Source organism: Entamoeba dispar, genomic scaffold (assembly GCF_000209125.1).
Source record: "Entamoeba dispar SAW760 scf_1105229459599 genomic scaffold, whole genome shotgun sequence".
Classification (NCBI taxonomy): domain Eukaryota; phylum Evosea; order Mastigamoebida; family Endamoebidae; genus Entamoeba; species Entamoeba dispar.
This window is the reverse complement of record NW_001853773.1, coordinates 1,763-13,555: the sequence shown is the minus strand read 5'-3', so window position 1 is coordinate 13,555 and position 11,793 is coordinate 1,763. Positions and strand designations below refer to the sequence as shown.

Sequence of the window (11,793 nt, the reverse complement as noted above, 5' to 3'; positions counted from 1 at the left end):
GGTTGTTTATCATTCATCTCATTTATTATTGGTATTTCATATTCTAATCTTCATTAAAACACTCTATTGGTATTGTTTTATTTTGTTTTAATTCTTCAACACATTTACATTTATAAAAACAACCAATTCCAAATGATGTAAATGATGATAGTATATTAATTGATGTTAATGATGAACATTCATAAAAACAATAACATCATATTATTTGAAATTCATGTTGTATGTTATTCAATATGTACTTATATCATATTATGTGTATTTTATATTTTTACATATATTTCATTCTTCTTTCTCTTTTAAATATGTTGAATAACTAATATCATACCATATTACATATTTAAATATTCTTCCATCTTTAAATATTTCATCATATTTATTATAAATATGAAATGTTTCAATGTTATAAAATAACATTCTTGAATATTATTTAAATGAATTGGATTAAAATGAAGTCATTCAATATTTCATTGAAATCTTTTAATTCCAATTTCTAAATTAATAAAATCTTTAATATCATCAAAATACATTGGTATTATATTATTTCATTGTATCCTATTTTCATTCTTGATTTATTATTTATTAGTTTGTTGATGTTGTTGTATGTTCCATTCTTGTTTTAAAGTTGAAATAGTTTTAAGATATGAATCTTGAGTATTTTAATTAAATAATACTCAAAATAGTTTATTTTATTAAAAATTAAACTATTATCAAAACTATATTTATTATAGTATTTTACTATTGTTTATTACTATTTCTTTTTATTTTTATGTATTTTTAGATCAGAATATTATTTTTCTTTATCTTTAATGAAATTCAATTCATAAGAAGATAGAAAGAGAATCAATCATCATTAATACTAATGATTTCAATTATAATTTGTACAATGATGGAATATGAGTTATGATAATTTATTAACTTATATCATCATTACATAATAACAATACAATCAATTCACTAACAAATGAACAAATGATGTATAGAGTAATTCAATAATATTAAATACACATTATATTGATTATTTAATATAAAGAGAAACACTTCAATGATGAATTTAAGAATAATGAATAATAAAAGAAAAGAAGTATTGTATTAAATACAAGTGAATGAAATGATAAACAGAAATACTAGAAAACTCATAACTACTATTAATATAAGAAAATACTAACTAGAATAATAAATAATGAATATAAGAATGAAAGAGTTGAATAAACAAAGAATAACAAAGTATAATAAACAAAAAGAATATTTAATACAAATTGTTTAATTAATCAATACAAATCAAATATAATCAAATATAAATCAATTGAATGATATTTATATTTAATTTGATAAAAGAAGAAATCAAATAAAAACAAAATGAAATAATGATTAATATTTAAATGAATTGATAAATCATCAATCATTTTTGATATTGACCATCTTTTTGATGAGATATGATTCTAAGAAATTGTAATGATAAAATATAACCAATTATGTATTTGAGAAATAATTGATAAATGATTTCATTTAGTAACAAATCAACAATAAACAATGGATATTTAAAAAGAATTTTATCATAATTCAATTTCATAAATTCATACATTTGAATTAAAAATGAATAACTATCAGCAAGATATTTGTAATGTTTTTTTTTTATCTAATACTTCAGCTCCATATAAGCAGGGGTTCCAATACATTTAGTAAAATTTATATTAGTCATCAACTGATTATATTTCTTGAAGAAGGAAATTTAATTAATTTACAATTAACAAGAACATTTTCATTAAGAAGTAACTAAAAATTATCAGATTTAATATCTCGATGTAATATATTATTTTCATGAAGATATCAGAAAATTAATTTTTAATTTAAAAAGATAATCATTTGGATATTTATTGATTAAGTCTTAAACACTGTCATAATGACAAAATTCATTTACCATACAAATTTTTTTGGAACAAAAACGAACAAGATATCCATTTCTAAATATATCATTGTTTCTTCTTTATCTTTTCCTTTTTATTTTTCTTGACTTTATTTCACTTTGTTTCATTTTTATTAATACTATTTTCATCTAAATGTTTATTTATAAATAACTCTAAATGTTCATTCTCCATGTTCTTCTTTTAATTCGTCGTAGTCTAAATGAATAGTACTTGGTATTATTTTAATTGTCTTTTTCTTTATTAATATGAATGTATGTTTTCGACAATTACTTTATTTAATTTGATTTTATATTTTGTTGAATTAAGAGTGTTTTGAATGATTTTCAAATAATTTCTTGATTCTCTTATTAACCGTTCGTATAATTGTGATATTTAAATTAACAAATAACAGATGAAATCAAATGAATGCTAAAGATAAATTGATACCAAATTTATCGTTTTTATTCATACTGTATTATTTTGGTCATTATAAATAAACCATTTGATATTATTTAACGATGAAATTATCGTAATAAATCTTATCATTTTAATGAATTATTTATTTTATTCAATTTATATATTCTCTTTTACATTTGATTCATTACTCTTTATCATTTCATTAATTGGTCGTTCTCTGGATTCATTTTATTTCTAATATTTTATTTGAAGTTTATGATTATTCATCAAAATCACTACTTCTGTATCTTCATTTTAAATTGTCTTGATGTAATTTTGTAATGCCATCATTTATATTATTTGTCTCTCTTTATTATTTGTACTATTTCATTTTCATTTCTTGAATTAATTTATAATTAAACATTCATTTTGTTTTATCAGTGAGTAGTCAATAAATGTTATTTCTTTTATTTACTTCATTTTATTTCTATTTTTGTTCGTTCTTGTTGTTCATAATATTACACTTTTGTTCTTAATCATTTACTCACTTTGAATACAATTTTCTTATCCTTCAAACTCCATCATGAAAACATTTCTTATTTGATATTTTATGTTTATCAGTCCATCAGTTGTAATTATTCTTGTTAATTTATATCTCTCAGCTTTTGCTTATTGATCAATTGAGATATTTTAATAGTTAATTCAATTAATATTCATATTTGTGTTACACTTTCTGTTGAATATTAACCAACTGTCACTATTCATATTTTATATAATCATTATAACATCTTGTTAATACTCTTATTATTTTAATACCTTCATTCATTTTAATTATTTTTCTATCAATAATCACTTTATTTGTTAACATAATCTTTGTTTCTTTAATTCTTTCATTTCTCCTTTTTCTGTTCTTTCATACAATTTCGCTTCTCATAATTTCTTTGAATCTATTCCAAATATCTTCTTTATTCTTTTTGTTTAATTTTTGAATAAAAATATGAGAGGTTAATTAAAAACGAATATAATCAACAACACAAAAATAATGTAAGAATGAAAGAATGTGTTGGTAAAATAATAATATTAAGAAAATTTAGTACCCAATTATATTTAAATCAATTAACTTTCATTAATATATTAAATATAATGGATATGGTTGTGAATAATATTATTTCATTTACAGAAACAAAACATTAGAATAATAAAAGATGAAATAAAACCACATTTAAATGGTTTAATCAATGAGTTAAATCCATTTAATCTGATTTTTGATAAAATAATAATATTTTTCATCTAACTTTAATACGTATTGTTTAAGAGTGATTTGTATTTATTATTTTCTTCATTATTCATTCTGTTTCAAATTGTATTATTTCTTTAATAAGTTATTGGAGTGTATTTATTTTATTACAGAAATGTTTTTGTAAAACCATTAATATATTACAAGTAAGTTATATAATGAATAAAACAAAGATTATCTATAGAAAGATAATGATAATAATAAGAAGATTAAAAATACAATAACTATTACCAATAAAATGAACAATGTAAATAATATTATTGTTGTTTTTGTAAATAAAAAAAGATAATACACTAAAGCATATTGATTTGTCATATGAATGATATCACTTCTATTAACTTAGTGATGAATAAAAAGCAGTATCATTTATAAATTTTCTTCATATAAAATCAAACAAAAGAATAAAAATATTTTTGTTTAATATTTTCATTAAATCATTTACGTCAATAAAATACATAAGTGTTATCTAATTAAGTCGATAAAAATAAACATGTTTCCTTTCGATAAAAATAGAACGGAAATGAACAAGTTGGTGGTGTTGTAAAATTAGCTATTTTATTAAATGTTATTTTGTTGTTTACACTATGATGTTCCAAAATTATTCGATACAAAATTAGTTTAAAAATAAATCTAGGGGGTATGTTAGTTTTATCTTTTTTTAAAGTATAACAAGGACATATTTATTTTTACATCAAGTGATCAATAAAAATGACAAACATCATTTATAAAAAGTTTTTTCAATATCAACGAAGGTATAATATATAAAGGAGTTAAATTTAACTAAAAAATATATAATGAGTATATCAGAACGTAAAACAACTAAATTACTTTTGATTGGAGGAACAGGTGATGGTAAAAGTTCACTTGGTAATTTTATTTTGAAGAAGAATGCCTTCAAAGTCAACGACACTCCAAATTCAATAACACAAAAAACTGAAGGGTCGTATGGAGAAGATGATAGAAATGATATATTTGTTATTGATACCCCTGGTCTTCAAGACTCTGGAGAAATGGATGAAAACCAATTAAACCAAATGGTGAATTACATTAAAGAACAAAAAGGATTAGAAGCGATAGCTTTAGTTTTAAATTTTAATAGTGTTCAATTTTTAAATAATATTGAAGCACTGATTAAGAAGTTGTACAAAGCATTCCCAACTAAAGATTTCTGGAGACATGTCTGCATTGTATGGGCTAAGTGCTTTTATTATACTTCTGAAAAAACACTAGAAAAACAAATAAATATAAAAAAAGAAAAATATCAGGAACAACTAAAGAGACTTGTTAAAGAAACAACAGGAAAAGAAGAAGGTATTTCTTTCCCGATGTTTTTTGTTGACTCTCAACCTGATGAAGGGGAAGATAATGGAAGATCTGAAGAAGAAGTTAAAACACTTTTAACATGGATCCGAAATTTAGCGTCACTTAATGTTGTTGAGAAAGTTGTGAGAAAGGATTCTGAATATGAAAAGGTTATTGTTGAAGATCAAGAACGTATAGAAATTCTAGAAGTCACTGAAAATGAAATAAGATATCGAGTTATTCACGAGAAAAGAGAGAAAAGAGTTAAACATAATGGAGAGATTAGTGAAACAGAATGGGAATTGATAAGTAGTGAAACTAAAACCAAACCAATTCCAAAACAATATTCCGACACTACAAAAGAAGGGTTTTTGGTTTTATTAGCTCGGGTTGGAGTTAGGGTGTTCGAACTTATTTTAAGTGGGGCTTTTAGTTTAAGCAAGTTCTTGAGCAATATGTTCAATTTATAAACAATTCTCAATTGACTTTTTAAAAGCATTTTTCTTTTTAATAAAAAACATGAGAGATAAATGAACAGATAAATTTTAAGTATGAATAGTAAAGAAAATAGTGAAAATGTTTCAATACTTGTATTCATATTGAAAGATTCAGTTTTTTATTCTAGAGTTGATAAAATGAATAAATTAAAAGTACATCAAGTAGGTTATGACTTCAGTGAAGAGGTGTCATAAATTTGTTTTTACTTTTTCACGAATAATCAACTATTATTTAAAGTGCTAAAAATAACTGGAAATATAGTATTGAATAATATAATTATGAACATTTTATTTTGATTGGCACTAATAAAGAAAACAATGATTATTCTACAAAATACTTTGTATTTCAACTTGTATATATATGAAAATAACAAAAACAAAATGAAATTTTCATAGTTAAAAAAAGAAAATGAAACAGATAACGTATCTGTTGTAAATAGTCAATAACTTATAAATAGGTATATTTCAAATGTTTTGAATTTTTAGCCTCTACTTAATTCAAACAAACATATAAAAGTTTTAATTATGTACAAATATTATGTTAAGTTATCGATAATTTTCTTTCATGTTTTTGAGTAATTTTATTACCCCCATTAAACCGAAAAAAATAGGTTTTAGTGTAAAATTAAATAAAAATAAAACCAATATATAAAAAATGTCAATGTAAAATTTGATAAAATTATTTTATTTTTCGAAATGTTCTATTGCTTTCGGTTAAGTGTAACAGATATGAAGAATATTTTAAGAATACAGAATTGAAATTATTTATTTCAAATGAGCATGAAATTTTTTTAAAAATAAAAATGAATAAGAGTTTTAAACATTATTCTATAAATATACAAATAAGTGTTTGTTGTCATAACCACTATTTAAACAATTGATAACTGAAAAATAAATAATGAGTATTGAAGAGACCAAAAAAACTAAGTTAATAATGATCGGAAATACTGGTGACGGTAAAAGTTCACTTGGTAATTTTATTTTGAAGAAGAAAAGTAATGGCTTTGAAGTTAGTGATGAAGCTAAATCGGTAACACAAAAAACTGAAGGGTCATATGGAGAAGGTGATAGAAGTGATGTATTTGTTATTGATACCCCTGGTCTTCAAGACTCTGGTGGTTTAGATAAAGATAGGCAACATATGAATGAAATGGTAGATTATGTTAAAAAACAAGAAGGGTTACAAGGAATTGTTATTGTTTTAAATTGCACCAATGATAGATTGTCAGCTAACATCAAAGCAATGATTAAATTGTTGTGTACCATTTTTCCAATATCTGATTTCTGGGAACATGTATGCATTGTATGGACTAAGTGTTTTAATTACACACCCCTAAAGAAAATAGAAAAACAAATACAAACCAAGAATGTGAAGTTTCTTCCAGAAGTAATAAAACTAGCTGAAGAAACAACAGGAGATAAAATAGTCAAAATACCTATGTATTTTGTAGATTCTCGTCCAGATGATGATGAGATTGATAACACAAGATCAGAAGATGAAATTGTAATGCTTTTAACATGGGCTCGAAGCTTACCTTCAATTAATGTTGGGAAAGTTATCAAAAATGGATCAGAAAGTGAAAGGGTTATTATTGAAGAAAAAAATGAACATCAAATTATTGAAAGTGATGACGTCAATATAAAGTACAAAATCAACTACATGAGAAGAGAAAAAAGAATTAAAAATGATGGAACTGTTGAGTATAGTGAATGGGAAGTAATAAAAACTAAATACAAAAACAAGCCAATTCCAAAACAGTATTCAAAAAAACCCAAAAAAAGTTTCTTGGATTTTCTTGGAAATGTTGGTGGTGCATTGTTTGAACTTATTATGAACGGTTTTGGAGTTAATAGAATTCTTGGAGCAAATGAAGACCAATCACTAGAAGAATGAAAGTATGCTATAAAAGTATAATTTATACTTTTTTTCACATCAATTATGTTAACGATTCCAGATACTTATAACAATAGAAATTAAACTGGTTATATAAATGAAGGTTTTAATAAATTATTTTGATTATTAAACAGGAATGAAATTCGTAAGTTTACAAACAATCTTTAACCAAGAAATTAAGATTTATAAATTTCATTCAATGTAATACCATTTGCACTGGTGATAGTATTGTAAAACTGTTAAACCATAATAATAAATTGAACCAAATATGAAGTTATATAAAATAAAATATTACAACAAATATAAATAAACAACGTTAATAAATATAATAGAAAATTAAAACATAATTGTAACATAGTTTTCTTTATTATTTTTCATATTTTGAAATAAATAAAATACAATTACATAATGAATTAATGTGTTTAATCATTTATTTGATTGTTTTTATGACATAAATTCAGCCAAACAATTTGTATTATTTTATCCCTTATGTTGATTATTGATTTTATATTAATTGAAAAAAAAATTATGTATCAATCACTATTAAATTATAAACTCAACAATAAATATCAGAGACAAAGAAAAGAAACTAATTTAATACTCACACAACATTCGTGAATTGAATGAGATCTTTTTAAACAATCTTTTTATATTATTATAAAAATATTACCCTTAATATTTTTAAGTTATCGTTTAAACTAACCAGGATTAAGTGATTTTTAATAGTCAAATCATTATATGAATTATTTATTAACCAATAGTTTAATAGAAAAGTTAAAAATGAATTATTAAAACACCAGAATTAAATAATAAATGGTTAATATATTTGATAGGAAAAATAATACCATTAAATTTTATCATTACAACTGTATTAAAAAAATAACTTATGGAATCAATCATTCATATAAGTGTAATGAAAATAAATAAACAAGTGTCGATAATCATATTATTCAATCATAATAAGTTTGATAAAATATGAATATAATAATTAACATGTATAACTTTTGATAAATTAATTGTTAATATCAAAAATAAAGTAGAAATAATGAATGTCATAAATAATGAAATGAGAGATAACAGAAAATTAAACGAATTGAATTATAAATTCAAATAAAATATAGAATGTAATTTTACAGATTTTTTTTCTTAACAAAATTATAAACAAAAATAAAAATAAATAATGTGGAGAAATACAGTCTATATTTAAAAAGTAAACATTAACGCCATAATTAATAACGATAATTGATGAAAAACAATCACCTACTTTTGTTAAGTTCTGAAGAATAATTAATAAACCTAATTATGAATAATCTTAATGTTATTAAATAATATAATCATTAAAAGTACTGTAATGTATTTAATTCTCTCATCAAACAATAACAAATATGTTAATGGTTGATGTAAGTATTACTATTATATAATATGTATACAATATATAATTGTTAAAAATGAAATACATATAATTACAATTAACCAACGTGTTTTTTTTGAAGACAAAAACATTACAGGGGTAATAAAAAGTATTTTATATTTTTGAAAATATGTAGAATTGTATTAATTAAAAAGCAAACAAACCACAAAATAATTCTTGATATTATATTATTGAAATAAAAATATGAAAGTTATTACTCGTAATTGTAAAACTAAAATTGAAAAATAAATGAAACGAATACGAAAATAAAAAGAAATGATGAATTTCATGTCGATAACACCCTATTATACGATAAAAATAAATACAAGTAACATTACAGTATCAATCTTAATGTTATTTTTATGTTTTTATATAATAAAAAAAGTCAAAAAAAAGAGATAAACATCAATGGAATAATATAGAAATAAGAACAATTCTTCATTCATTATTATTAAAACATATGAAATAACTATAAAATATCAATTATGTTTACAATTGAAGATAGAAAACAATATGGGCGTGATATACCAGAAAGATTTTATGGAATAGCTGATGAGTGCTTTGAAAATTGTAGTGAGCTTATGAAAATCAATATTCCAAATAATATTGAATGGATAGGAGAGAATTGTTTTAAAGAATGTACAAGATTAAGGATAATTAATATCCCAACATCAGTCAGTGAGATAGGGAGTGGATGTTTCAGTGGATGTTCATCATTAACAAGTATTGATATACCAACAACAATTAGTAAGATAGAACCAAACTGTTTTTATGAATGTACATCATTAACAACAATTAATATACCAGTAAGTGTTAATGAAATAGGAAGTGGATGTTTTGAATTTTGTTCATCATTGATATCAATCAATATCCCAACATCTGTTAGTAAACTACGAGGTAGTTGTTTTTCAGGATGTATATCATTAACAACAATTAATATACCAACAACAGTTAATAAAATAGGTAAGTGGTGTTTTAATGGATGTTCATCATTAAAATCAATTACTATACCAACAACTATTAGTAAGATAGGATGGAACTGTTTTTATGAATGTTCGTCATTAATAAGTATTGACATTTCAACAAGTGTTAATGAAATAGGAGATAGTTGTTTTTCAGGATGTTCATCATTAACATCAATTAGTCTACCAACAACTATTAGTAAATTAGAAGATAATTTTTTTGAGGATTGTTCATCGTTAACAACAATTAATATACCAACGAGTGTTAATGAAATAGGAAATAATTGTTTTTCAGGATGTGTATCATTAACTGGGTTAATTATTCCAACAAGTGTTAGTAAAATAGGAGATGAATGTTTTTCTGGATGTATATCATTAACATCAATCAGAATACCAACAACAGTTAATGAAATAAAAAATAATTGGTTTAATGAATGTACAGGATTAAAAATTGTTGAATTAACCATTGATGTTGATAAAATACAAAATACTATATTTGAAGGATGTAAAGCATTAATATCAGTTACTATTCCTACAAGTGTTAAAGAATTAAGAGAAGGATGTTTCAAGAATTGTAAAACAATAAAATCAATTACAATACCAACAACAGTTAAAAAAATTGGTGATAAATGTTTTAAAGGATGTTTATTACTAAAAACAGTTGTTATACCAACAACAATTGGTAAATTAGGATATAAATTTTTTAAGGGATGTATATCATTAACTAATGTCAATATTCCAGCGTCAGTTAGTAAAATAGGAGATGAATGTTTTTGTGGATGTACATCACTAGCATCAATTAATATACCAAGATCAGTTATTGAAATAGGATCTAAATGTTTTTGTGGATGTTTTGAGTTAAATATAATTAATATTCCAATATCCATAAGTGAAATAAGAGATAATTGTTTTGAAGGATGTTCATCATTAACAAGTATTGATATACCAGTAACAACTAGTAAAATAGGATATAATTGTTTTGAAGGATGTTCATCATTAATAAGTATTGATATACCAACAAGTGTTATTGAAATAGGAAATGGATGTTTTTATGGATGTATATCATTAACATCAATTAATATACCAACATCAGTTAATGAAATAGGTAGTGGTTGTTTTGAAGGATGTTCATCATTAACTTATATTAATATACCAACAAGTGTTACTGAAATAGGTAGTGAGTGTTTTGAAGGATGTGTATCATTGAAATATATGAATATAGAAAAAGTAAAATATGTAAGTGAAGAAAGAATATTTTTTAATGAACCAGTGTTAAGAAGTATTGAAACACCAAAAAACCTACAAATAGTCAATGGAAAGAATATTGAAAAGAAAGATATTAATCAATTTATTATTCCAGCATCAATTAAAGAATTAGGGAATAAATGTTTCAATTACTGTGAATTATTAGAATCAATCATCATACCAACAACAATAAGTGAAATAGGAGATGAATGTTTTGAAGGATGTTCAATGTTGACATTTGTATATATCCCATCATCAGTTAAGAAAATAGGAAGTTATTGTTTTGCATGTTGTTATGAGTTAACAACCGTAAATATTTTAACATATGATATTGAAATTGGAAATGAATGTTTTTATGAATGTCCAGAGAAGTTAAAAAAGAATAAGGTATTAAGAGAAATTTATTATAAGGATGACTGTGTGATTGTTTAAGTGAAGGAGATAATTTGAATTTAATTTGAATTTTAAAAGATTAAATAAAATTTAAAATAAGAGATAAAATAAACAGAAATAAATGAGTCACAAATATACATAAAGAAAATAGTTATTTAAATGTTAATATATTTATTTTCTATTCTCTCTTGCTCAGGGGAGATTAGTTCAATCAATTTGATTTAAAAATATATTTGTTTATCAAATATTAGCTTATTATTTAGCTTTGATGTTGAAAAGTGAGAATTCCATTTCCTCATACCTTTATTTGTTCTAGAATAATATTTCAGGCATCTCTGAATTAAATATTCATCATTTAAGTTCTCATCTGATTTTAATGAATATTAAAACTCTTCTTATTGACTTTCTTTTTAAGAAGAGTATGTTATTACCACTACATTACTATGATTACTTTTCTTTTTAGCTAAAACCATACAATCAGTTCTTTTTTCT

General features: G+C 22.7%; 3 protein-coding genes across 3 annotated transcripts, besides 17 other annotated features; all 3 read left to right on the top strand.

The window, feature by feature from the left end:
- The first annotated feature begins 652 nt into the window (after nt 1–652).
- Nucleotides 653–777: a sequence feature (AT_rich).
- Nucleotides 778–1,202: 425 nt separating this feature from the next.
- Nucleotides 1,203–1,392: a microsatellite.
- A 439-nt stretch (nt 1,393–1,831) lies between these two features.
- Nucleotides 1,832–1,854: a sequence feature (AT_rich).
- A 103-nt stretch (nt 1,855–1,957) lies between these two features.
- Nucleotides 1,958–2,070: a microsatellite.
- Nucleotides 1,984–2,050: a microsatellite.
- A 378-nt stretch (nt 2,071–2,448) lies between the features above and the next one.
- Nucleotides 2,449–2,486: a sequence feature (AT_rich).
- Nucleotides 2,487–3,399: 913 nt separating this feature from the next.
- Nucleotides 3,400–3,445: a sequence feature (AT_rich).
- A 516-nt stretch (nt 3,446–3,961) lies between these two features.
- Nucleotides 3,962–4,032: a sequence feature (AT_rich).
- A 359-nt stretch (nt 4,033–4,391) lies between these two features.
- EDI_001060 (uncharacterized protein) lies at nt 4,392–5,369 on the top strand (the record flags this gene model as incomplete). Its single annotated transcript, XM_001735952.1, has 1 exon — nt 4,392–5,369. One exon carries the CDS (start codon nt 4,392–4,394, stop codon nt 5,367–5,369), a length of 978 nt encoding a protein of 325 aa, XP_001736004.1.
- A 647-nt stretch (nt 5,370–6,016) lies between these two features.
- Nucleotides 6,017–6,088: a sequence feature (AT_rich).
- Nucleotides 6,089–6,179: 91 nt separating this feature from the next.
- Nucleotides 6,180–6,201: a sequence feature (AT_rich).
- A 93-nt stretch (nt 6,202–6,294) lies between these two features.
- Nucleotides 6,295–7,290, top strand: EDI_001050 (uncharacterized protein; the record flags this gene model as incomplete). Its single annotated transcript, XM_001735951.1, has 1 exon — nt 6,295–7,290. One exon carries the CDS (start codon nt 6,295–6,297, stop codon nt 7,288–7,290), a length of 996 nt encoding a protein of 331 aa, XP_001736003.1.
- A 274-nt stretch (nt 7,291–7,564) lies between these two features.
- Nucleotides 7,565–7,688: a sequence feature (AT_rich).
- A 104-nt stretch (nt 7,689–7,792) lies between these two features.
- Nucleotides 7,793–7,820: a sequence feature (AT_rich).
- Nucleotides 7,821–7,934: 114 nt separating this feature from the next.
- Nucleotides 7,935–7,959: a sequence feature (AT_rich).
- A 427-nt stretch (nt 7,960–8,386) lies between these two features.
- Nucleotides 8,387–8,472: a sequence feature (AT_rich).
- A 583-nt stretch (nt 8,473–9,055) lies between these two features.
- Nucleotides 9,056–9,085: a sequence feature (AT_rich).
- A 101-nt stretch (nt 9,086–9,186) lies between these two features.
- EDI_001030 (uncharacterized protein) lies at nt 9,187–11,340 on the top strand (the record flags this gene model as incomplete). Its single annotated transcript, XM_001735950.1, has 1 exon — nt 9,187–11,340. One exon carries the CDS (start codon nt 9,187–9,189, stop codon nt 11,338–11,340), a length of 2,154 nt encoding a protein of 717 aa, XP_001736002.1.
- A 9-nt stretch (nt 11,341–11,349) lies between these two features.
- Nucleotides 11,350–11,400: a sequence feature (AT_rich).
- Nucleotides 11,401–11,443: 43 nt separating this feature from the next.
- Nucleotides 11,444–11,765: a repeat region.
- Nucleotides 11,766–11,793: the final 28 nt, after the last annotated feature.